Source organism: Talpa europaea, assembly GCF_964194135.1.
Source record: "Talpa europaea genome assembly, chromosome: 15".
Classification (NCBI taxonomy): Eukaryota; Metazoa; Chordata; class Mammalia; order Eulipotyphla; family Talpidae; genus Talpa; species Talpa europaea.
The window spans coordinates 40617096-40644143 of NC_140083.1; the positions used below are offsets into that span (position 1 = coordinate 40617096).

Consider the following 27048-nt stretch of genomic DNA (forward strand, 5'->3'; position numbering starts at 1 on the left):
GCACTACAGAAGCCGTGGACAGCTTCACAGCACTGTGCTCAACCGCCTGCGCCACCAGGGGAGGCCTGAAAGTATTCTCATTTTTAAAGTAGGAATTTTACAAAGAGACATCCTACTGAATGGGAGAAAATACTTGCACCCCATACAACTGACAAGGGACTGCAAAAAATACTTGCAAAGAAGATCTGCAAAGAACTTACAGCACTCAACAAAAACAAAGCAAACAACCCAATCAAAAAATGGGCAGCAGAGCTAAAAAGACACTTCTCTAAAGAGGAAATGCAAATGGCCAACAGACATATGAAAAAAATGTTCAAGATCACTAATTATGAGGGAAATGTAAATCAAAACCACAATGAGATACCACCTCACTCCAGTGAGAATGGCCCATATTAAAAAAAAAACCAGAAACAACAAATGCTGGAGAGGGTGTGGGAATGTAAACTGGTCCAGCCACTAGGAAAAGCTGTGTGGAGGATCCTCACAACCCTGAAAATGAAACTACCATAGAATCCAGTGATTCCACTTCTAGGAATCTACCCAAAAAACACAAAAAACACTCATTGGAAAGGAAACCTACGCTCCTATGTTTATTGCAGTGCTACCTACAATACTCAAGATTTGAAAACAACCGAAATGCCCCCCAAATAGACGATTGGATCAAAAAGTTGTATACAATGGAATATTATGTACCCATAATAATGGAATATTATGCAGGAATCAAAAAAGACAAACTCAACAAGGATGAATTTTGCAACATGGATGGAGCTGGAAGTGATTATCCTAGTGGAAATTAAAAGGAAAAAGATAAATACCGGATGGTCTAACTTATATGTTGAATATAGAGGAATCAAAGAAAAGGTCAAGAAAAAGTCAAAATTAACAAGCTGACCATAGTTCTGAGGCATACAGCAAAGGAAGGGCTAGGAGGGGGGCAAAACAAGGGAGGGATGAACACAAGGGACTGTGGTGATGGTTCACAGGTGATATGATGGTGGGAGAACAATGGGGACTACAACAAGGTAAGAAAAAATAATAAAAAAAATTTTAAAAAGTAGGGATTTTAGTAAAGTTCCTACAATTAAGTAATTTTGAGTGATACACACACACACACACACATAAGCTTAAACTTCATAAAAGACAGTGTCATATACCAGAAATTATAAGGAAGCTTAATTTTTATTTTTTGATGTTGAGTTAGAAATTTAAATTAATTTTAAATTTAATTGCAACAAAATTTACATATCAATTAAAATAGCATCTATTGATAATTGCATTAGGAATTTAAAAATATATATAATTAGAAATGAATGTCATAAATTTAGATTGCCCCTCAAGCCAAGTACCTAATAGCTTTTATAAGACTCTACCATCTTCTTATAACTTGGGGGAGGGAAAGACAACCTTCTTTTTCTTAGTGTGTCTTCTGCACAGTTTAGGAAGGTTATTATTTGATAAGTAGTGTTCAAAAAGAACAAAATAATGACTCAAATTCCTTGTATTCTGTGTTGCCTTGAGACAATGGCCCATGATATCTGGCAGCAGGGCCACCAAGGGTGGATGGGCCGAGAGAAGTCAGTCTAGACCAGCTTCCTCGGTAGTGCCCAGTGAGTCCACAGCTGCTCTCCATTCAATGGCAGTTCACGGAGTTCCTTTGCCAAGCATGATGTGCTAGAATCTGAGGCTACAAACATAAGTGCTTCTCAGTTTCTGCTCTCAAAGAGTCGATTAACCGCTGCTTAGCAAAATGTTGTCTTTCACTGGAAGCATTTAACAGATCCTCACAAGTTTAAGTTGTGTCATACTGATGACTACTGTTTTTAACACTATGGGGGTCACAACTTGTGTTGAGCCTTTGTTATCTGTCATTCCGTACACTAAGTTGCTTGTTTTTATTGTCAATTGACCAGACCGTTCTCAATAGGGCATAGAAGGCTGGGCCATCCGCAGATGAGCTGCTTCTGCGAACTCTAGCCTCAAATTGAACATCAGATACATTTTTTGCTTTGTGCTCTGGAGTCTGAGAGCAACTTAACCTCAGCTACAGGGTATAAATATGGTGATTTTCTTTGCAAATGGAGGAGTGGGGTGCTTTCGCCAGAAAAAAATTTCCCCAGTGGTGACCGGTGGCCTCGTCTCCGTGGAGATGACAGAGAGCCGGGCACTGAGCTGCTGTCGACTAGTTGCAGGCCCAGAGAAATTGCAGGTGCTGAGGGTGTCCTTTGAAAGGTGCCTGGGCCCTAGAGGAGGCATCCTGCACCTCATATACCTACAGGCCAGCTCCTGACGATGTGGAGTACGTGTCCAAGCCTCTTATACACCAGAATTCTCTCTCCCTGACTCCGACATTGTCTGCCGTGCTTTCAGGCAAAACCTAAATATACGCAGTGACTCAGTGACATTGCTGAGCACACACACATTTCACCATCTTCTTGTAGAATGACTGTGTTTTCACAACAATTTGAGTCAGCCATCAGCAGAGGAAGTGTTCAGAGAAGGCTCAGTTTCGAGGTCTTCGGTGCAAGGTGCACTTACTACTCATTAAATGTCAGCTTCAGGTTGCCATGGAACCAGGTCTTAGACACTCAACCACGGACAGAAGTCAGGTCCCCTTGCTGGGGCCCAGGTGAGTCCCAGGGGCCTGCTTTAGCCATTTTTCGAGAAAGCCCAGAATGAGTCACTCAACTGCACTCCTTCAGCCTCTGCCTTTTCCTTGACAATGAACAAGCCACTTACATCTCCTGGCTCCTGTTCTCCCCTCTCCTAACTAGAACAGGCCCAGAAAGCCACCTTCCTCTCCTTGTACTTCCAAATGTGTGGGTAAAAGGGACTGTCTGTTTACTACTGCCTGGCTGTGAGGTCAAGACTTTTACTGCCAGAAGAATTGGAATAATCTTTGCTTTGGGTGATAAATGCATTTTGTGGGTGTCTTTTTTGAAAAGGCAAGAGATTTTGAGTTTGAAATCATCCATTCACAGAACTGTTGATCTCTTATTCTTACCTTAAGAGATGCATATAATTTATGGGGGCCATCTTGTATTTTATAAAAGCCACATTAGCCCCTCAAAGGACTGAAATTTCTTAGACTTGACGAAGCAGAGAGAGTTGTTGAGAACTCTCCAGTTAAGTCATTTGGTGTGGCTCACATCTGCTCATCAGCCACAGGAAGGGCGATTTACTCACTTCAGGGCAAGGAGCAAATTCCTCAGCTACTTTAAGAAAACCTGAGAAAGTGGAGAGGTGGGCAGGTGGGCAGGTGTAAGTAAATTTCCAAAACATTGTGTGTCTTGCTGAACAGGAAAAGTCGAGACCACAGAAGGAGAAGGCAGGTCACATGTCCTGAGGGAAGAAAGATAACTGACACCTCTCCCAGCTCTTAGAGACCTGTTAGCATGGTGCCGCCCCCAAGCTCTCAACCTGCCAGACACAGCAGAGGCCAGTGGGTGACTCATTCATATTCAGTTTAGAGAACTGTCCTCAGATCCCAGCGGCTAACGTGAAAGGCTTACTCTCACATGGGCACTAAGACAGCTAAGACAGCAAGACACCCTAAGACAGCAAGACAGCAGTACCACACTGCTGGTTTCACCCGATGCAGATGAGAATGGCGACCGAGGTCACACGAGCTCTGTCCTCCGATAGTGGGATCCCCTTCTCATGAGCTGCTCACACATGGGCTTCTTCAGAGTTGCTGGAAGAGACTGAGATTGTTTGAGAGAGAGTCAAAATTTTGCCAAATATTCAAGTCAACAGAGATATCATCTGACATTGTAGGGGAACAAAAATCTGCCACACAAAGGTTGGCTTCATAGGAAGGACTCAGAAGGCTGGACGGGGGTTGTTATTTGCAAGTCAACTCTGAGGGCAGTTGTAGGAAGACCTAACCTCCTCTTCTTGCTTCCCTGGAGAAGCAGAACCTTCGCCCCCTGTGCCTTCCCTGGAACCTCCCTCACTGCCCTCGCCTTTCCCCCTCTAGAGTCTTGCTGTCTTAGTAAACTGCTTGCCCTGGGGCCCCACATGGGTGTGAGTGAGTTGCTTAGTCACCCTGAGTCCCTCTCACTTAGACTGGAGATACATGTGTTATTATTAAACTTCTTTTTTATACTTTTTATTTTTTCTTTTTTAAGGTTTTTTTTTAAAGATTTATTTATTTATGCATACAAGAACCGGCGTACAGGCCAGATGTGCAGGAGGGTGAGAGGATCCACCAGAGACAGAGCGGGGAACAGAACAGGCAGACTGATGAAATACACTGCTGAGGGGAGCAGTGGGCGAGACAGGAGAGGTCTGCTCGCCATGTGGGACTCTTGCAGGCCGGCCGGGAAGGAACCCATGCTGCAGAGGCTGTGGACAGCCTCACAGCACAGCGCTTAACTGCCTGTGCCACCAGGGGAGGTCCTTTTTTATAGTTTTTATTACATAAATCTATGTGATGCTTGCTTGATAATTTGCCAGACTAGAAGGACCAAGACATTATTAGCCAAAGCTAATTTTAAGAGACCCAGCAGGAAGACTGGACCACGAATCCTCACGGCCCATGGTCCCCGCTGCCTGCCGTCTTGGGGGGCTCTTTTCTTCTCTGTAAAACCAGGGAGCCACCCTTACTGTAGTCCCCCAGTGTGACTCAGATCTCCCTGTCAGAGGTTGCCCTGGCCTGCAGCCAGTTGGATGAGGATCGAAAAAAAGAGAGCATGAGAGAGCATGGGAGTTTGCATTAAGTTGGCTCCATGCATTTAAAAAAAGCATGTGATCATACCTCTTCTCTGTTTTTGGAATTAAGATACACTTTCTCTCCTCACGTGAAGCGAGAAGAGCAGAGGACACACCCTCCATCAGTTCCTCCCTGTCCCATCCAGTTCCCCTTTTGGGACATTTTGACTATCTGGGAAATCTTAAACTCCAGTGACCCCAGTGCTGCTTGACCTCTCAGCTGCAGAGTTCCACTGTTTTGTGATTCAGAATAACCTTGTGGAAAATGTGACTGTTTTTCCCCATAAGATTTCAAGCCAGCATTTGTCATGCGCTAGGTTGGACTCTGCCACCTGTGTCTGCTCATTTTCGGCAAGGGATGCATGTCAGGAGGATGCTGAGCTAGGGTGACCCAAGTGGTGCCAGCCCCTCTTGTCCCAGGGCAGTGGTCAGGCCCTCAGCAGGAGATACTGTTAGGGGGAAAGGATGTCCTGAGATAATCTCATACAGGCTTTGTGGACTCCACCCCCACTCCAGACTAAAGCCATCAGGACATTGGGGAAGACAAATCCCATCACCACCAAGGGGAGGGTGGCTGGGACCTGAGGGTGGAGTTGGGCAGCCAGGTTGGATATAAAAACCAAACACGTGGGCCTTGGGCTCTTTTTGTATCGGGGTTGCTCTACAACAATACCAGGCTGTGAGTACGGGCCTGGCCACATCAAGTCCGGGGAGCCCTGTGCCTGAATGAGGGCCCAGAGCCCAGGGAGGCTGCCCCTGGGCAACATGTCCTGAGTCCAGTGAGTGGAGTCGCTCTATCAGAGCCTGGGCTGGTAGGGAGTGGGCCAGGACTGAGCTGCCTCAGGGGGACACCATCACCAGTAGCTGGTTGGATGGGATAGAGGCAGGTCACAGGTGGAGCAGGAGGCCCAAATGCAGGAAGAACCCTTACTCCAGCTGTTTGCTCCCAGGGCAGGCATTGGAGGGGCGGGGGAAGCCCCTGGACTGGCTGAGGCCCCACGCATCTCAAAGCTGAGGAGATCGCTAGGCAGCAGGTCTTGCCGCCCCAGGCCCAGTACAGCACCAGCCGTGGTTTGGCTGCTGAGGTGATGCGTGGTGTTGCCCCCCATTAAGCCTCCCTCCCCTTAAGACCCCTTGTCCTTGTGAGCAAATCCACTGCCCTCCTTGGGTCTTGGATTCTGCACCAGGAGGCCACGGCTGCCCACCTGCCCAGCGACTCTCACATCTCGTTTTTCAGAGACATCCTCCTCACTCCTGGGGGCTGGGGCTAGCCCATGAAGCGTCTTAATAAGCTTAAGTTGTGTCAGTTTGGCATGTTTGTTTCTCAGGCACAGCACGACGGTGCCCTGAGGATCCAAGGAGGCCTGACTCGACACTGTTTAGCCCCATGTGGTCAGGCAGGAGGTAGAGCAGCAGCTGTTGGCATGTCCACATGTCTTACATCTGGAGGGGTGCATAACCCGCCTCCCCAAGCAGGTCATTCTGACAAAAAGCTGACTTCGTGGGAGCAGCCCTGAAGGACAGGGAAAGTCACTTTAGAAAAAAACATTTATCTGTAAGGTTCTACGAGGGCCTGTACCTGGAAGCCCTGGCCACCTTCCTGTTTCCATAGAGAAGGCAGGACTCAGTCTCCTGTGCCTTCCCTGGTGACCTCCCAGCTGACCTCCCGGCTTCCTCCCAAGGGCCTCCTGTCTTGGCTGAGCTGTTTAAGGTGGGGACTGAAACCACGAAGGCTGTGAACAGTCCTGACCTTCTCTCCCATGGCTGCAGGAGGTAGACATGTCATTATGAAACCTCTTTTTTCAGATTTTTTTTCTTTTCTCCTTCTGATGGTGGATTATTAGGTGCCAGCCTAGAAGAACCCAGGGGGTCCGTATGGTTTCTTCTGTACCCTGACACTTTACAAGTGAGCATGCTGTGCTTCTGTCCCATTGTACCTGACAGTGTCCTTGGTGGCGTACGGTAGAGGAAGTGCCTGGAGACCAGGGCGCCGTGGCTCTTTCAGAAGCAGCTTTAGTTCCTTGGGAGCAGTTTGACTTTGGACCAAAGGCCTCCCAGGCCCAGAAGGGCAGTTTGGGGTGGCTCCTGTTCCAGGCTGGACAGGAAAGAAGCCAGGAGGAGGACACACATGTGCTCACAAGTCTGGGGCGCCCTGATGATGCATCCTCGGGGGCTTACTCCTGACTCCTTTGATTCAGTTTTAAGTTTGCCATTGCCTGCCTGTTAGTTTCTGAAACCTTTTAAACACCGGGCCTAAATTTCCAGACAGGCAATGCTTTACATCAGTGTTAATGTCAGTGTCCACCACACTGCAGGTCCATTCACTAGAGAGTAGGCTTTGCCTTCTCTTCACTTTCACAAAGGTGGTGGACCTGCTGCATAGAGAAGATTTGAGATGAGCTTAAGGGGAGATTTGCTTTGTGCTTCCTGAGTTTCTCGAGGGTCAGCCTGAGCTTTGATAAACTGGGTCTCATGGGGTGTATGTACTAACCTAACCACGTGTTCTGTTGCTGTGTACAGTAACTTTTCTTGACATAGTGGAGCCTTGCACCCCAAAAACACAGGAACACACAGACACTGAGAAGAGACACCTCATTCCAGCTCAGAGACCAGTCCATGTGCTAGTCACACAGCCCTTTAATAGCCATTTCAAGCTGGGTTTAACGTAGGTGTATGAAGCCTTATAATACAAACAGTGCATGCTCTGCAAGGTTGAGGAAATGTCCTGTGGCCACAGGACTCACAAGTGGTAGAAAACACCCAGTTCTAGACACAGCTCCAGACTCTACACCAGTGATTTCCTCCTCTTCCAAACTTAAAAATCTGTGCTAGAACATTCCTGTTCCACTGCACCAGTGGTGTCCTAGGGGCTCTGAGCTTACAGGAGCGTGCTGGAGAGACTTCCGCCTGGAAACCATGCCAGTGTGACACACTTCCTGCCTCATGCTCCGCTTATCGAGATAGTTCCCTGACACTCACATTCTTATAACAGCATTATTAAGGTCACCCTTAGTGCACACCAGGCAGGGTAAATGTATTCCTTCTTTTAGAAACTTAAGAACTTGCAAACTTAAGGGATTTGTCCAAGATCAAAATGCAGTCACTGCCAGACTGGAAAAAGCAGGGTTTTCTGATGGCGGACCTCACTGTAGCTGCCACCAGGGCCCTTGCCTGCAGCAGTGACCCATATGTAGAGACCCAAGGAAGCATCTTGTCCCCAGAGAGGGAGCAGTGCCCCGGTGGTGTCTCCGAAAGTGGGACCTGTGGTTCCCGAGATACACCCTCCTATTTCAGAGAGAGTTGTGTACAGAAGCTTGGCATCGCTCCCCCGGAGCCAGCCCCTGGATGGGCATCCTAGAACCACAAAGGTGCCTGTGGAGTCGTCATCATGGGCTATGAGCAAACTCCTTCAGATGCATTCAGGCTCCTGGGACATTTCCCACCCATCCAGTATTTGGACGGAAATGAGGGTGCTGGTGAGTTGTGGCTCCCAGGCTGGCAGCTTCCAGGGTAAATCTGAGGCCTGCACCCCCCTGCCTTCCTGGGGCTTTCCCCTGCAGCATCAGAGCCCTACCGTGGGCTCAGCCTCCACGGCTTCTGCCTCCCCCTCTGCCCAAGCAGCATCTATCACAGCCAGGATAGAAACTCACGTCAGCTCTCTTGCCAGGTGAGCAACTTGGCAAATCAGAAAGCAGTTAGTACCATCCGAAGTGGGCGGTTTTTTTCAGCAATCAGATGTAGAATTGTGTCTGCCTTGTAGCATTGGTGACAAAGTCTCGGTGGGTAGTTGGAGCTTGTTAAATGAAAAGGTAGGATTTCGGTTCTACTGAACAGCAGAATGATTCCCTGGGCTGCATATCATTGTACAAAAGGGGAGGCCAGAGCAAACATCCTGAAAGCTTGGCTAGGGGTGGACACTGCATCTTCACAGGGTGGGGGTGGAAGGGGGGTGGGGTGAGTGCGCCTTGTCCCATGACAACTGGGGGCAGGTCTCCTGCAAGTACTTGGAGGCCTTCGACACCAGCTGACATGATCACAGCTCTCAGACACGAGCTACTTTTTTGCTCTGTCGCAGATGCCCAGCATTGTTGATGTCTACAACCACCATCATAGGAGCACAGATATCTTCGGTGTCTCCAGTTACTCTGCAGCTCCCGTGCTGAGCGCCTTGTCTACAGGCCACCTCTTGGCCTGTGGAGGAGGGCTCAGCTGTATGTGCGGGGTCTGCTCTGCTCTCAGAGATGCAAAGCTTCTCACCCTGAAAAGGCATCTCGGTGCCAGGCTGCCCCAGTGTCCAGCGCCTATCTGCCCGGGCTTGTCTAGGGTACCATGAGGTTACTCTGCTTGGCCAGAGGGCCCTGGTCAGAGTCCAGCAGCTCCTTTGCCAGGTTGGCCAGACCAGTGGAGGCTAGTTCCAGCTCCTGGAGGCCAGGAAAGCTGGTAGTTCCTCATTTGCTGATTTTCCACTTTCAGAATGAGGACCTGCATGGCCACTGGCCGTGGGGACCCTGGCCAGTGATGCCCGAGCCTCATTAAAGCAGACATGGAAGGACGGAGTGGCCCAGCAGAGGAGCGTCTGCAGCTCTGTCACGAGGTGCTCATGTTTTTAAGGCGTGAAGGTTCTCAGACATCGGCAAACCTAAACGGAGATTACTTTAAATGCCTTAACATTCCCTCAAGCCCTCTTTAAAGAAGTAGTGGTTGGTTGCCAGCTGGAACCCAGTGTCTTCTTCGTGGTGGGAGCCAGAATGGGCACGCTGCGTCCCTGGGCGCCACCTGCCCACCACCACATGTTGCGCTTAATCAATTTGTCCAAGCAAGCCGTGTCCACTCGCTCACACAGTGTACCTGGCTGCTTTCCTGGGCAAACACAGAGCTGAGTGGGAAGGACCAGCCCTTAGGGCTGAAGAGCCTGCACCATTTGCCCTCTGGTCCCTTGCAGAAAACCTCAGCCAGCCCCTGGATCAGTTGCAGCACAGGCCTCGGGATCCAGCTCTCTCACAGCGTTGGGGACCATGGCCAAGCCACTGAGCTCCTCCAAGCTCTCACTTCCTCATCTGTGGAATGGAAGGCACTGAGGATTGAAACCTTACATTTAAAGCCAGTCCAGCCCCGCTAAGGGCACAGGCATGCGGGAAGTACTTAGCACAGTGTCTGGGACCCAGGGCACCCTCAGGACACATACAAACACTTGAAATAGCCAGTGGCTTTGTTGCTGTCTTCTTTTGGGTACCAAGGAAATCAGCCTGTACCCCTCTGGGTTCTTCTAGGCTGGCAAATAATCAAACAAGCATCAGACAGCTTGGTAAGAGAAAAAACAAAAGAAGATTAATAATAGCATGTATTGCTCCCTCTGTACCCGGGAGTGACCCAGCAGGACCGAGTCACTCACCCAAGGGGCCCCAGGCCCCATCTTAAATAATTCAGCTAAGACAGAAGGCTGGGGGTGGTGGTAGGGAGGTCACTGGAGAAAGCGCAATGGGCATGGGTTTGTAGGCTAAGTGCTGCCTTGCCTGCAAAAAGGAGATTGGGTTAGGTCTTCCCGGGCCAGTGACAGAGGGAGCTTCCTAAGATAGGCTTGCCGTCCCAGCTCCTGGCAGAGATTAGCCTTTTGCCCAGGAGGCCTACTTTAGGCTGGCCGACCTTTGCTGTGTGCTCTGTTGCTCCATCTTATCCACACTGGAACCCTTGCTGGAGCTGTGGGGCCTGTCCCCTCCTAACCCTGTTTCCTACTGGTGGGCTGTGAGCCCCAACTGCGGCTCTGGGAATGGAGGAGGGGAGGGGAGCTACGTGGGGAGAGGTGAACACGAGAGTCAGCGCAGGGTGGCTGTGTCCTTGCTCCGCCACATGCAGCAACAAGACCTTACAGTGAGCCAGATGAGCCCCGTGGCCTCCAGGGCGTGAGGAGGACCCACCCAGCTTTGGGAAGAGGATGCACAAACCTGGTGAAGGCAGTGGAGATAACCCCAGGCCGAATGAGGGATGTCTTCAGGGTGCCCTCCTGCATTTCAGGGATTTGCCCTCCCTGACTTCCCCTGTGCTCCCTCCACCCCCACTGTCTCTCCTTCCTGCCTGATTTCTCCCCATGTCACATCTCACTCTATGTGATGCTGTTAACTTGCTTCTTGGCGTCTTCTCCCCCAGCTGAGTCCTCAGGGTAGGACTATTGTTGGCTTTGCTCAGTACTGTGTTCTTGGTCTGGGGTTTGGGGGCGGATATAATGGTGGGTGTTTCTTTCTTTTTTTAAAGATTTATTTATTTATGCATACAAGAACTGGGGTATAGGCCAGAGGTGTGGGGGGTGAGAGGATTCACCAGAGACAGAGTGGGGAATTGAACAGGCAGATCTACCGAAATACACTGCTGAGGGGAGCAGTGGTTGAGCCAGGAGAGGTCTGCTGCTGCGCCATGTGGGTAGCTCCCAGGCCGGGGATTGAACTCATGTTGCAGTGGCTGTGGATAGCTTCATAGGTTGAGTCTTAGCCCCTTGCCCCACCAGGGAGGCCTGGTAGGTGTTTCTTATCCATGTAGCCACAGACGAACCCTGCTTCCTCGAGGTCAGGGTCGATGGGGGTTAGAGGACCAAGTGAGAGGCAATGAGACCAACAGTGCAGCTGTGGGGGCCAAAAATGGTCAGCGGTGCAATGCCTAGAGGCTTCTAAAAAAATCTCCACAGTCTGTGGCCAAGGTGGGGCATTGTGGGAAGAGGTTTTGGAGTTTTTATTTTTTATAATGGCTAAATTCTATCACGTCCGAGTCTTTCGTGGTTACTTGTCACGGTCAGATGCGATGTCTAGGGAAGGGAAGTCAGGCCTTGTGCCCCAGTGGAGACTCGAGGGGTCCCTGACTTGGTGTGTGTCTGCCAATAGAGCAGGCTGAGCCTGTGGCCCACAGTGAAGAGAGGTCATTATTTGAGTCAAGAAAGGAGATGGGGATTTGTTCCCCTTGACCCATGGATAACAGGGTAATGACCCTCAGTGGCCAAACAGTGAACCCTGAAACTTTAGAGAGCTGGAGCAACTGACTTAGGGCCTGGGAGGGTGGAGGTGGAATCCTCTAGATTTGATCCCCAGGGTCTGTGGGCCAGGATGCTCAGATACTCCTCCTGGCGTTTCTGCCCCAAGGATGGGGACAGATTTCTCTCAAAGAGTCTGCCGGTGGTTGTGTTGTCAGTGCTTTCGATACTGCCAGTCACGAGAGAGAAGGAAGAAATAATGGAGCGAGTAAGCGGGGCTTCTTACCACAGTGATGCTGGATTAATATGGGATTTCTTTATGAAGGCGTGTTTCATAAAATAGCCTCTAATTACTTATCGTTATTATCTATGGAAAGCGGCAGCTCTGGGCTGCAGTGCCCTTGGCAGTATTGGGCATAAACTAACACTTGTTTCTTCCTGAGTCAGGTGGACAGGTGGGAAGCCACGCTCATCCTCAGAACAGAGGCTCTAAGGGTCTCAGGACAGATCTTGTGCAGGTTCTTTGTGTTGTTGCAGGGCAGGGTGAGGGGCCCCTGGAACCGCCAAACCTGCCCACTCTAAGTAGGTTCTGCCATCCGCCACATCAAGACAAAACACACTCTAGTGCGTAAGACCGTCAATGGAAAGGAATTTAATACAATTTGTGTACAATACAGAAAAGGGGAAGGATGGATAAAATAGTTTCCCCAGGAAATACCCAAAGTGTTTCTGCTCCATGCTGCCTCCGGGACCTTCTTCCTTCCTTCTCCCTGTCTTCTCCAGCTTCTCCTCCCTGCTCAGCCCAACCCTTGCTTGGGTGGGGCACGGAACCTGGCACCTCCCCTTTCTCTGAGGACCTACCTGTTCCGGTGTCTATGGGGAAGCCGGGCAGAGGCGGCAGAGTGGCTTGGGATAGCTTGTCTGCAGTGAGCTCTGCCTGCTCGGGAACTGGCCTGCGGGCATCTGCCCCATGTGCGCTCTTGGGTCAGTCTTTCCGCGCTGTAAGGCGACCTCTGACGCCCAGCATCCAGGTCTGGGCGTGTCGTGTCAGCAGGGCCAGGTGATGACAGTGACAGGTGGGTGTGTGGGTGGAGGGTCCACCTGGGGTCCAGAACTTACATGAGGAACTTCTCATGACGCCCTGTGCCCTCCACACAGATGCCAGGGACCCAACATGTGCTGGTGCCACCACCAGAAGTCAGACCTGTAAATGCTGTTTAGGCACAGGACAGGCTTTCTCTGACACTCAGGGAATGCTGGAGGGCTTGGGCAGCGTGGCCCCCAGTGACCGTCGTCTCCCTGTGTTGCAGCATGGGCTCCTGCATCCTCTTCGTGCACGGACTGAGCAAGCTCTGGGCGTGGCTGAACCGATGCGGGGCCACCGTCCTGACGGTGGCCACGGTGCTGCTGCTGCTGCTTTTCTCTTGGAAAACGGTGAGGCAGAACGAGATCTGGCTGTCCCGAGAGTCCCTGTTCAGGTACGAGTGGACGGATAAAAACAAACATCTGTCTGTTTATTGCTTTGCTCATGTACCTAAAGCCTCCCGGATCTTGTTACATGGGTCTGCAGTATTTATTAATCCAGGACATGTTTTAGCCAAGTTTTGAACGTGGGATGTTATTTTGTTTCGACTTTCAACTTTCCTTCTCTCTTGGTATCACAGAGTGGAACCTGAGCTTTCTAAGTGCATTTGTAAAAAATAAGGCTGATGGGGGAGGCTTTGGGCACCTGCGAATTGAGATGGAAACTGTCTTAACGCTGGGACTGGAAATAAAGTGAAACCTGAAGCCTGGCCTTGTGTTCCGACAGTCAGGCGGGAGCGGGCACAGGGGAGCCGCTATAGGAGCGGGTGCCTGGCTGGGACTGTCCTGGGACCTGGTACTGTGCTCTGTGCCGGCTGGCTCTACTTTGAACCTTGTCAACCAGGAAGAGAGGCTTTTTCTCCTCCTGGCAGGTGTTTATGTGATATTGAGGCTGTTTGTGAATGTAAGTGTTCACTAAACAAACCCAGACTTGTTGTCAATTGGAAACGTGCTCTGGGACTGGAGCCCTCCTGGCTGTGTTGCTGAGCCTTAGTCGGTCTTACTCAGCCTGCAGTTCTGGCCACCTTCCCCCGGCTCCCCTGGCGGAATTCTCCCCATCTCATGGGGAACCCCTGTTACTGCTGTCTCCAGCTCCGTCTCCCTGGTGGCTCAGGGTAGTGTGGTTACCTGCCCAGCTTATTCCTCAGGGATAAGCAGGTGTAGCAGAATCAGGGTCCCCTGGAAAAGGGCAAACCACTGCAGGCGTGTAAGGAAGTGTGTAGGATCAAAGGGAGGCTAAGACTTGACTTGCAGTGGGGCAGGAACGACTCTGCAGGAGTGAGGGCATCTCTCCCTGCTTCCTTCAGCTTCTCTCTGGAGCCCCTGAGCTGGGGGAGGCCTTGGTGGAGCTGGAGTGGGCAGGTGCCTGCCCTCGTCCTCCCCCGGGCACAGGATGGCCAGTCTGGCCCAGGAAGCCCCTCTGACATCCACGGAGGCCGTTGGGACAAGCAGGCCCTTGGGGTTCACCCAGAGGGGCTTCTCCGCAGGAAGTCCCAGGGCAGTAGAGGGCAGAGATGTGGGCTGCCAAAAATGAGCAAATGGATGAATGGATGAATGAGTGTTCACTGTACGCTTGTATTTAAAATATCACCTGGTTTTGCCATGTGGCAGCTTAGCTGACTTACTGGCTTGGCAGGCATGTCTCAGTGTATCTGTCCACCCCGTGGTGACCACCCCAGCTCCATTTATGTGATGACTGTCATCTCAGCTTTATTCCAGGGGGTGCTGTGGGGACCTGTTCCCATGTCAGATTCCAGGTAGGGATTTTTGGGATGAGTTCGTCCATTTTTAGGCTTCCAATCCTGTTCTGTCTCAGGCCTTGTCATGACCCCACAAAGCTCAGCTCCTTCTCGCAAACACAGCAGACTGGGCTCCCTCATCTTCTGCCCCATGTGGGTCATTCTGGGGAGCAGAGTCTGGGCTCCCTGATGTCACTTCCTCCTCCCTGTATCTGCTTTCTCTCGCTTGCAGCAGTCTATGCTTCGATAAAATGCTTTTGTGAGCGGTTCTACCTGACATGAAACCCCATAGATCTCCTCATTTGCTTCTTGCCTGGCGTTTGAGGTGGTTTGTGGAAGCTGGAGGTTTGTTGCAAGCCTAACAAGCTAGTCTTTGACCCTCTGCCGTTGCATAACAGTAATTAAAAACAAAAAGAAAAACACAGCTCGTCGGCCTTATGTCCAGAAGCGTCTGCCCCTCTGGAGAATGCAGTTTGAGTGAGCATCCAGCTGCCTCTGCTGGCCTCTGTCCCGAGGAGACTTCCAAGTATCTGAGATTCAATGAATGTTCTCCCTCCCGGGGTCCCTGTCTGTAGGGTTACTCTGAACTGAGGGATGTTTAAACCGACTGAACATTCTCCAAGAGCCTGAGAGGCAGGAGAAGGGGTAGCAGTGAGCATGGCATCGCGGTCAGCTTCCTGCTGCTGGGCGAGGGCCACTGCTTAATGACCCTGTCTAAGTCCAGGAGCTTGCTCCTCAAGCCCCCCACTTTCATAGCTCCCTCCCTGCCTCTGCCACCCCCTCGGGGAGGGTCCTGGGACAATAGCAGCCAACTTCTTGGTGGACCCTCACCTTTGCCACCTCTGGCTTTGTCGTCTCGAGCAGGGCCTGGTGGGCAGTCACAGAGGACAGGCTGACCCTGCAGCCTGCAAGCTTCCATATTGCCTGTAGGGCCATATGCTCTGTATTTGGTGCAGGGGCTTTTTAACATTTCAGAGTGAAACCTCATTTTCTTACCTGCTGTGTGTAGAACTATTCAACCTGCATTTATTTAGATTAAGTAAAGAAGCCTGGGGAATGTTGCTTTCCAATAAAACTCAGTAAAGAGATCGATCTACAGTTATCCCTCTGTGATGGTGTCTTTCTGTAATAATCTCAATTTTTTAAAGAAAGGGAATGTTGGAGTAAGTGCTGCCAGGAGGGAACAGGACTCCTGTTTGCACCTGAGTGGCTATGCCCTGCCTTCATCATGTCCCAGGCGTACTTTTAGCTACATAGAGTTCACAAATCCTGGACAACTTGGCATGGACAACTGCAGTGGATATTTCACAAACAGGGTCACAGCTGTGAGCAGAACCCGAGGGACCTGACCATAACCCTTAACTGTACTCTGATGCTTTTCTTTTTCACTATTCTAGGTCTGGAGTTGAAACTCTGCCCCACAACGCCAAGGTTCACTACAACTACGCCAACTTCCTGAAGGACCAGGGCAGGAACAGGGAGGCTATCTACCACTACCGGACAGCTCTCAAGTAAGCACTGGGGATGCGCCCTGGGCCTGGCACTTGGGCTCCTGCCAGCCAGTGATCTGGTGGACACGTGGGTCTTGGGCTCCTGGGGGCACTGGCTCAGTGTTCAAGTCTAACAGATTGGCTGGCTGGAACTGGCTTCTACCTGCTGGTGTTTTCTTATAGAAATTCCCGTTGCTGGATGTCCCAGGGGAGGAACCTCAGTTGGTGCATTTTTAACCTTTACCTACGTTGGGGCAAACCGGATGGCTGTCGAGGGCCAGGTGTGGGTATTAACTCCAGTGGGTCGTTAATGGCAACATGTCTGTGGAACACTCTATACTCTCCCCCCTTAGGGGAAGGACTTAGGAGAAGACCTGGAGCTTAGAAGTGGAGGTTGCATTAAGTGGGAAGTGACAAGATGTATGGTCACCTTGTTGGGAATGTGTCCATCAGGATGTGTGTGTGTTTTAATACCAACACCTCTGACATGCCCCTTATACTCGGCACTGGAGCAGGGTGTACAGACCCGGCTGTAGATGGCTGGGAGACTTGGCACTTGAGTTCTGAGTGATCTTGGCAGGCCACATTGCTCTTGAGTTCTCTTTAAAATGACCACTCTGGCTTTCAAGATAATCTTTTCTAAACGATCCCGAATAAATCTATATTTAAACTGGAACTTATGGACAGATAACTAAACACAGCCTGGGAATGTCCAAATGTGAGCAGCATAAAGCCAGGTGAGCCCTCTCTGGGAACACCATGATGCCTGCAGGGGCCTTCTGAAGAGGCCTCCCTGTTCCCCTTTGCCCATATGGGGCTCAGCTTCCTGTTATGTTCTATTTTGAGGCATAAGTAAGATATAGACAGCAAAGCCTGCGTGTCCCTGCAGCCCCTGAAGGACTGTCGGAAAGCCTAGTTTGAAATCATCGTAGAGGCCTCCCTGGTGGCACAGGGCTAAGTCTCAGCACTGTCACTACTGTGGCCTGAGTTCTATCCCCAGCCAGGGAGCTGATCCACATGGCACAGCAGACCTCTCCTGTCTCCCCGCTGCTCCCCTCAGCAGTGGATTTCAGTAGAGCCACCAGTTCTGCTCCCCACTCTGTCTTTGGTGAATCCTCTCACCCCCCACACCTCTGGCCTACACACCAATTCTTCTATGCAAAAAAAAAAAAAAAATCAAAATTGTCATAAAGTAACTGACCAGCTTTCTCAGCAGCCCTTTTCCCGGGTCTGCACTGCACATTGTAACTCAGTCGAGACCTTTGACGCCTGAGGACCTTTGTCTCTGTGCTCAGACGGCAGGACTTTCTGTACTGCTGCCAAGTTCTCTACCACATGCTTTTCCAAAATGACAAGGAAAGTAAGCCCCGGAGAAAGTAGTTCAACAAAATTTTTTATGGAGAAGCCGTTTTTATTAAAGACTACAAGATAGTTTTTAAGATTTAATAAAGAAGTGTATTCTGTCACTGAAAGACGATGTTTGCTACGTTTACCTCTGGTTAGTGATATTGTGGTTTCCTTTTTTTTTCCTTTGTACTTTCTTGTGTGTGCCGTTTTTCCACAGTGAACACATATTACTATTGCTATGAGAAAACGTCAGTTTTTAAAAAGGCACATTCTTCGAGTAGAGTCTGACTTCACCGATTAACTAACGTTTCACGGTTTTGGCCCCCATTCTTGAAGGGGAGAAAAGAGCAGAAAGTTTGCTTGGAAGAAACTGGTTGGGAGGAAGTGTGTCAGTGTCTTTTGAATTGCTTCATTCTAAGAGACTTCTTTCTGTCGCGGACAGCCAGAACACCAAGGCCGACCCTGCCGCACAGCTTGGGGCAAAGGTCTAAATGAGCAGATTCCTGGCACGTGGTGCACAGAGTCACAGTGGCCGGCAGGCGCTCCCGGCTGCTTTCCCATGAAACAGTGAAAATAAATGTTTGCTGCAGCAACTGTGCTCTAGACGGAACATGTCCCTTGAGAAATGGGGAGAAAACACTTAAAGCTGTAACCGTCCTATATGGCAATCAGTGAAATATTTTATCCTCTCAGCCTAAGAAGCAGGAAATGCTGAGACTAGAGGTTCAGTTTAAGCATCAGGACCTTTCCTTCAATTCTACACACACACACACACACACACACACATAGGTGTCAGCCTTGCCCTTCTGGGAGGGCAGCCCCCTGTTGACACCGATCCTCAAACACTTCTAACTGAAGTACCGTTCTAGAGTGGATACCTCTGGTGAATTCTCATATGTGGCTTTTTAATATAAATAAATAGTCAGTGTTTGGATCATTGTTCAAGTTGATGATGATTTATCGTAGGCGACTGGAAGATGGCTCTTAATTTTGGTATTGCTGCTTCTTTCTGGAAGTTTCTGGGACAGTCATTCCTTTCCCCTCCCAGCTGCTTCGACTTTACTATGATGATTTCCAGTTTTGCTCAGAGCGAGGGGAGCACAACAGGGAAAGGCAGAGTTAAAGGCAATGTTTTCTGATATGAAGACTGCAGGTCCCAGACAGCCACAGGGCCGTCTCTTGCCCATCTTTTCCCGGCTGTTCTGAAGCAACACTGCCCTGAATAGGGGACTGTGTATTGCACCGATGTTCTGCCGCTTTCTACCCTTATCCTCTGTTTTAAGCAATGCCGGTGTTTCTCTTCTGCCCGCTCTGGGGGGTGACCCCCTCTTGGGTGCGTCATGTGCCAAGACACCTCCCCTGGGAAATGCTGAGGCTAGAGGTTTCAGTCTAAGCATTAGAACATTTCCTTCAGTTCTACACACACACATACACACACGTGTCAGCCTTGCCCTCCTGGGTGGGCAGCACCCTGTTGACACCTATTTCAGGATCCTTAAAGCTTAGGGTTCTATGTGTGGGGAGTGAGGACACCACTGGAGCATCTGCAGAGTTCTCCAGAACTTTCTCACCATGAGTTACTGGGACGGTGTCTGCAGTTGCACCTCAGGTGATATGGCAGAAGGTATGGAGATCACCTGATGGCCCAGCTCTTCCTGCACAAGAACACCCCAAAAGTGCCTGTAAAGGCAGGACTGGACCACAGTGCAGGTTCTCTGATCCCATGCAGACTGGGTAAAGGAGGAGTCAGAGTCTTTAGTGGCTTTTTTGCAGGTCTTTTATTGGGGTTCAGCAGGTACGTGGCAGGCAGGGGTGCTGGGGGGGCTGGGAGGCTGGCAGTCCTCCCAGCCCCCAGCAAATCTTCACTCTACCTGGGCTCTCTGGCATTCTCTGCTTCTGCTTCTGGCTTCTTCTCTTTCAGCTTCTGCTGCTGCTTTCTCGGCTTCTGGTGTCCCCGTGACACCGCCCTTAAAAGCACAGTCTTAGCGCAGGTGTACCCACTTCAGGTGCCCGCCATCAGGCATGCATTCAGGATCACAGGGTTCCCTCATCTATCCTGATGGCGGGAAGGCAGAAAAGCCTGATACCTTTTACCTTACCCTACAGTCCACCCCCTCAGGGTTTTCCGCCATATAGTCTACATATATATACAATTTTCTAAGCAAACAAACAATGCAGCCATGGCCCACAAAAGCAAATACATCACAATATAACAAAATACAACAGAACACAAATAAGTCCAGGCAGGGCCCCAACCTAGTGCAAAAGACAATTATTGGTACCAGCAGATGAGCCACCAAATCTGCTGCCGAAGGCACTGCTCATACGAGGGAGGGGAATCACTCACGGCATCTGCTATAACACACCGGGAGCCATCAGGCTTCCCGGCCTTCTCTGGCTGTAGTCTCGGCTACAAGCCACACACAGCATCCCCCCCCAGGATGCACTAGCTCTGCGACTGGCGATTCTATTCTGTTGGGGGTAATCGCCAACCCTCAGGGTTTCTGTCTGCAGTCGCTCCAACACTCGGCCTTCATAGCCACCCATGCGACTCGCAGACCCCTGCACTCAGGCCGACCCACTGCACAAGCACATGGGTTGGGGATCCAAACTCTACATTCGGCTTGGGCTCCACCCCAAGCCACGTTCCCCACCCGTCCCCCAAGGACGGGTTCCTCAGTTCCTCACCCTCACTCGACAATGAGCGGGGCATCACCCACAGGTGATTTTACAAGACTCACAGGTCTTCAGCATACCCAGGCTGCTTAACAGCCGCTCAGGGCTTCTCAACTTAGCATCCGCACCAGCTTTTGCCTTCTCAGTTGGCTTTTCTCCTCCACCTGGCTGCTGGGCATGCACAGGCTGCTTTTGGCCATCAAGGCCCACTGGCCACCCCCAGATTCCCATCTCCTGGGGTTTACAAACAAAACTGTTCCACCCCCAGGGTCCCAAAACATATCAACCTGCAAGGTCCTCTGCCTTCTGGCAGGATTGTCAGTCCAAGTTTATCAGTCCATGTCCATCAGTCGAAGTCCGTTGGCCTCTCCCTGCATTAGCACTGGCGAGCTCTGAATCGTGGTCCACTTTTCGCCGATGATTCAGCTGCCTCAGGGGTCATTGGCTGGTCCTCTCAGGAGTCGTTGGCTGCTCCTCTTGGGCATCTCCTCCTCCAGCTGAGGTCTCGTCCCGCAGCTCCCGGACAGTGTCTACCTTCTGTGCCGCCATGGCGCCTCCAGCGTCATCACAAGCTCACACTGACTGTTCTCCTTAGTCCCTCCAGGTCTTCGGAAGGCTCCAATACCCGTCTACATGGATCTTGCCGACTTATGCCAATTGTAAAGGCAGGACTGGACCACAGTGCAGGTTCTCTGATCCCATGCAGACCGGGTAAAGGAGGAGTCAGAGTCCTTAGTGGCTTTTTTGCAGGTCTTTTATTGGGGTTCAGCGGGTACGTGGCAGGCAGGGGTGCTGGGGGGCTGGGAGGCTGGCAGTCCTCCCAGCCCCCAGCAAATCTTCACTCTATCTGGGCACTCTGGCGTTCTCTGCTTCTGCTTCTGGCTTCTTCTCTTTCAACTTCTGCTGCTGCTTTCTCGGCTTCTGGCGTCCCTGTGACGCCGCCCTTAAAAGCACAGTCTTAGCGCAGGTGTACCCACTCCAGGTGCCCGCCATCAGGCATGCATTCAGGATCACAGGATTCCCTCATCTATCCTGATGGCAGGAGGGCAGAAAAGCCTGATACCTTTTACCTTACCCTACAGTGCCTCACCCCATTAGCCTGAAAGGAAAGAGAGAAGCTGGCTGTGGTTGAATCAAGTGCAGGAAATATGGGATATGGATATGTTGGTGAGCTGAACAGCCTAAGAAGCAGGTTTAATGTGGAGAATCAGAAAACAAGTTATGCACACTCTTGACTATTGGATCGTACCCTAAAATTTCCAGTGTAACCCAAGCCCTCTCCTTTCTGTAAAAGCCTCCTGATTACAGAAACTGCAAAACCACATCCATCATTCACACTTATGGTGATGGCTTTTGATACTTTAAAATGTAATAAAACTATGCAGACAGATTTTCCTGATTCCTCTCCTCCAGGGTGTTAGTCACGTCTCTCACATCTACCTCAGCAGCAACTTTTGAGGCACCTTCCCCGTTTTGAGTCTATCCACAGTATTTCCTTGGTTTTTTTTTTTTTTGAAAGTTTTTTTTTTTTTTTAATTTATACAATAGCTTAGGTATAGGTCAGAGGTGTGGGAGGGTGAGAGGATTCACCAGAAACAGAGTGGGGAGCAGAATAGGCAGACAGACCGAAGGCACTGCTGAGGGGAGCAACGGGCACGACAGGATAGGTCGCATCATGTGGGAATCTCCCTGGCCAGCTGGGAATCGAACCCGCGCTGCAGAGGCTGTGGACAGCTTCACAGTGCTGCTCTCATCCCGCTGTGCCACCAGGGAGGCCCTATTTCCTTAGTTTTTGTAGTAATTACAGCTCTCTTTTTCACAGGTGTATTTTATCAGTTTGCAAAATGTACTCATGCTGTTGTACAACGGCAATAAACAGTACACCCGGAATACATTTGTGATTTAACATTTAACACCAGATGCTTAGCAGTTTTGCAGCTCTGTCCACCAGGGCAGGGGGTGCTCAGGCTTCTGGGGTATGTTTGTCAGGTGGTGAGCGGCCTCCAGTATGTTTCATAGAGATCACCTGGGCATCTGATGTCCAAGGTCCTGCCCCCCATGACCCTGTCAGGCAGGGGCTGCCTTCCCCTACCTCATGGGCACCCCATATGCTTGGGCTGCCACGGGACCTCAGGCAGCCTTGTCAACCCCAAGACACCTGATGTGGGTGTTTAAAATAGAAAGTCTGAAGGGAAAGAGAGCTGTGTCCAGTGCGGCTTGAAGCCCTGGCCAACCCTCCACCCCCACCCCATTTTCGTAGCTGAGAACAGAGGGCCGTGCTGTCACATGCCCCACACCAGACCTGCCCTCGAGGCCGGTGTGCCAACCAAGGGGAGGATGCACACACATGGTTCTGATCAGGATTTCACTAATGCGTAAAGTAGAGCCTTGTTGTGATAATAGGGACCACGGATATCATTCTTTGTTCCCCCACGTCTGGATAATGGGGCCTCTGCAAATGGTGATAAATGTACATGGGAAAAAGGGTGGGCGAGAGATTATGTCATCAGATGTGGCTCAATTTTCATAAAGGTGTCGAGATGCTATAATTAATCTGCTGTTCATTAGTCCCGTGTGTATCGACAAGATTGCTTTATTGTAGAATTCCTTTTCAATATACTGTCTGTGGAGCTGAAGCTGGAACAGCTTTAAAAATCAGGCTGTCATGACTGGTTGAAAAAGTTTTCCTTTACGCCCCTGTTTTGAAAGGACATTTGGGGTAACTCCCATGACAGCTCAAGGGTCTTGGGGTCGTGGCTGCCCTGTGTTTCTGAAAAGAATTAAAATCCCAGCATCACTTGGGAGCCAGCTTTCCTGTGTGTGGTGGGTTCCGTGCACACGTGGGATCTACATCTGCCAACGTCTGAGGTGCCCTCCTGGATGGATGGGGGAGCGCCAAGTTGTGTCTGTCTCTCCTTGTTGATGAAGTCATATTCCCACTCTACATCTGGTGCTACTTAAGCTCAGCCATTTAAGTCAGTAAATTCAAGAAGTTAAACATTATTTCATCTGGAAAACTAGAATTTTAGTTACCTTGTGGCTATATTTGTGGACTACTTTTCCAAGTGGTAGCTCTGTCATTTATATTCAGAACTGCTTCTCTCCTCCCGCCTTTGTCAGCAGTTAAGGCTGCAGTGCCCATGCCTGAGGCTGAGCACTGGGTCTGAGATGCTATGAGTGCCGGCTGTGGGGCCCAGTGCTCAGAATTAGGGTATCTGGGCTGCTGCAGGACCCAGTGCTCAGACTCCGGGTCTCTGGGCTGCTGTGGGGCCCAGTGCTCAGAGTCAGGGTCTCTGTGTGACTTACATAAGTAAATCCGACTGTCTTCACATTATATTATTTAGCTTTTCTGTTAAAATTTGAGGACAGTGGTGTTCCCTGCCTCACAGAGGTGGATTGTTACAGTGCAGTTCAGATGACAGGCTTGGAGCAGTGTCTAAGTGCTGGGAGCATGGTAAAGCTCAGCAAGTATTATTAATGTACCCAATGTCTGACCACTCTGTCCTTCCCTACAACCCCCCAGCATTCTCCAGTCTCCCCATTGCCCCCCAGTCTCCAACAGTCTGTCCTATGCCCCACAGCCACCTGGGCTGCTCCACTGGGCTGTCCTGCCAGCTCATATCTGGCGCCTGGGGCAGTGCCCCACCCCTGTGGCCCTTTCAACACCTGCTTCCCTGTGCCCCCCCCCCCACCTCTTAGCCCTTACCCTTGGCTTCCTCCCTCAGCTCCAGCCAGGCATGCAAATCACAGCCCTGGGGGGTGGGGGGTTTGTCTCTCACCCCTTCTTCCTATCACACTCCCTGCTCTGAAGGGCTCCTCCCTCCCTTCTCTGGGGGCCTTCCCATAGGGCCGTCTGTCATGAGGCCTTAGCCCCTCTATGCACAGGTGCTGACACCCTGACTTACCCTGATGTGGGCTCTGCTTCTTTTGCCCCTTGACATCCCTACCAGCCAGGCACTCACCTGTGTGGTTGCCTGTCTCCTGCACCAGGAGGGAAGCCCCAGGGCAGCAGGCCCAGTGACAGTCTTGGATGAACTTTATTATGTATGTGAATGATCTGAAATCCTTAAAATTCAAAAAAAATAGAAATTGTAAAAGTCATAGCTGAGGTAGAGAGTAACGGCTGAGCTGTCAGCAGCAGTAGCTCCTCAGCGACTTTCACCAGCTACACTTCTCTGCTCCGAACCTCCTCTCCTTCCCCTTCCCCACAGGCTCCCCTAAAGCTGGTCTGCATCTTTTGCTCAGGGAAGGCTGAGACCTGGAGCCAGGGGTTGCCTCACTGAGCTGTGAGTGTGGCCATTTGTAGGGTTGTTCTGCTGCTGCAGCTTCTGTTTCCAGTGTTGCTTGGTGCTGCACTGGGGCAGCTCCATGAGCATATCCTAATGTGTCTCTTGCTGTCTTCGTGAGCTAGATCCCAGCCTGTAGTCTGGCTGCCACATGCTTCAGGCCCTAAGTGGTGGGGAGATGCCATCTTGGGAGCCTTTGTGTTCAGGACTTTAAAACACTGGACATGGCTTCGGGTGAGGTAAGCTTCAGTGACTCTGTTTTTCCTTGTTTGTTAAATAAATCCCATTGTTGTTCTCTGAACCTGAGTGGTCTTGTAACTCTGCACAGGTGAACAACTCAGATGGTGACTGGCAAACCAATAGGGCAGTGTCCTTGCCCAATTTTAGTGCCTCTTGCTGCCCTGTATCAATGCCAGTGCTGCCTCCTTCCCCAGGTGTGATGTGGGACCAGCCACCTCAGGGGCTCCTGTTGGCCTTTATGGGTCAGGAATGTGGACGCCCCCCCGCCCCACCTCCTCCTTTCTTGGCTTACTGGACACCAGAGCCAGTCATACTACACTCTCCACACAGGATGTCGAATCTCCTTCTTACCTTGGATAGACTTTGGAAATAGCCGTGTCTGGACTTCCCTTGCTGTTGAGCATGTTGGCCAGGCTGCCCCAGTGCCCCTGGTGTCATTGCTTCCGATGACCATGGTGACAGACTTCAGGGCTGCTGCTGGATGAAGAACAGCCCTGGTTCTTAGGATGGTGAGGCCACGTGTGCTTTATATCTGAGAACCGGCCTTCCAAGAGAACCAGCTGGACACGAGATGCCTACAGGGTCCCCTGCCTTCACTCAGAGGAAGTGATGGGTGTTATTTCGACTGATGAGTGAGGCCAGAGGCAGCAGTGTGGAGTGATTTTCTCAGGGGATGGGAAGCACATAGGACACAAGGAAAGCAGAAGCCTCACCTGCCTGAGATTGGGGTCTGAGGCTGAGGAACCAGGAGGAGGCCCTGCAGCCCCCCACAGCATCTGGGTATGGAGAGTGAGCGTGTCTGTAGAAAATACTGAAGGATGTGAAAATGCCCGCCATCTTGTTCCCTCAGGCTGGGTGTTCCAGGGAAAGCCACCGGAGCACACGTGAACATCATGAGCTGGAAAATGGTGATGGGATGCTACCGAGGAAATTTGGAGACTCCCAGGCTTCGCTAAACGAGTCAGGAATCAGGGCTGCATCTCACAGGGGGATGCAAGGGGCTTGTTCCAGGTGGACCCTTTCCTTGGGTCAGAGAGTTCCATTAGGCAGTTGGCCTTGCGAGTGCTGACCAGTGAAAGGTCACAACCGTGGGAGGCACTGGCCTGTTAGGTTAGGGTGGGGTGGGCTGGCTGGGCCTTAGCCAGTGACCTGTGCAGCCTTCCTCCCAGGGTTGTCCTGCCCTACCACAAGCACAGGGCATGTTCCCCTCCCAAAGCCTTGTCCCTTCCTCTGCCGCGGCAGCCAGAGTCTCAACGATCACAGGTACTATGTATGCCATTCGCCACTTCAAAGCAGGGAAATGCTTCATTCAGTGTATTTCCTGACCACTGGCGGTGGGTTTCCTGATTCTCAGGAATCAGGAAAATCCAGCCATTTGAAATGACTCATTTCCTGAGGGCAGGCATCAGGGGACAGGGTTGACTCCACCTTGTGTTGGAAAGTTGGTGGGTGGATCCCCTGAGGTCATATAAGGTGAGAGGTCAGAGTTCAGCTGGTCCCTCGCCAGGAAAGAGTGTCCAGTTTCCCATCTGTGTGAGGGTGAGGAGGGCACACAGGGCAACAGGAAGTGGCAGGACTCCGGACTAGGACTCCTGGAGATCTCAGACTACCACAGCAGCCACCGAAGCATAGCCAGTCCCTGCCTATTCAGGTTAGGGACATGCAGTTCTAGTTTATGCCATAAGGCACCCAGCCAGAGGCCGTGAGGGTCAACTTAGGCTGCCACGTCCTTACCTCGAGGTATTTTCAGTTCAGTGAAATGCAGGCCTTAGGGTTGAATTTTTCCCCATCATGTTTTCCTTAGGATTCTTTTTTTTTTTTTTTCCTCAACAGGAAATAGAAAATCAACATCTGACTTAGCATCATTAACCTTAGGCAAATTAGTATGTGGAATGAAAATCAAACAAGTAAATCAGGGTGTGGATATTTGGAATGAAATTGCTAACTGGCACACAAGATCAAATAGGGCTCCAATGGCAAACCCTGGAGCTGGACCCTTCAGTTTTAGACAGATGGCACAAAATTGAAAGTAAATGACTGAAATAGAACATAAACCAGACTGAAGTCCTGGACACCCTTCTGGGTCATTAGGTTGATCATGGGGTTAAAGCTTAAGAACAGTAGATCAGTGTATTTGGGGCATTTGGGGTTGTTTCCATATCTTGGCTATTGTAAATAGTGCTGCTATGAACACAGGAGTGTAGATTTCCTTTCGAAGGAGTGTTTTTGTGTCCTTTGGGTAGACTCCTAGGAGTGGAATCGCTGGGTCATATGATAGATCCGATTTTAGTGTTCTGAGGCGGAATATAGAGAAACCAAACAGAGGCTCAAGTAAAAGGCAAACCAGCAAGCTGACCAGAGATCTGAGGGGTCCAACAGGGATGGGGATGTAGAATGGCCAAAACAGGGGAAGGGAGAGCACAAGGACTATGGTTATGGGTCATGGGTGATACCACGGCAGGACAACTATGAGAGCTACAACGATGTGAGAAAAAAAATAGTTTGGAGGGGTCTGAAAAAAA

At 50.6% G+C, this 27048-nt stretch overlaps 1 protein-coding gene across 3 annotated transcripts in view; it reads left to right on the top strand.

Moving 5' to 3' along the window:
- The window catches only part of TMTC1 (transmembrane O-mannosyltransferase targeting cadherins 1), a gene marked incomplete at its 3' end in the record, with an annotated part of 173124 nt that overhangs the window by 112596 nt on the left and 33480 nt on the right, over nt 1-27048 (top strand). For 2 of the 3 annotated variants that reach the window (XM_084255808.1, XM_084255809.1), the window contains 2 exons: nt 12976-13143; nt 15885-15998. In XM_084255808.1, coding sequence (XP_084111934.1) covers nt 12976-13143; nt 15885-15998 — 282 coding nt within the window. The remainder of the gene's footprint in view (nt 1-12975; nt 13144-15884; nt 15999-27048) is intronic. The other variant, XM_084255810.1, reaches the window with a different exon arrangement.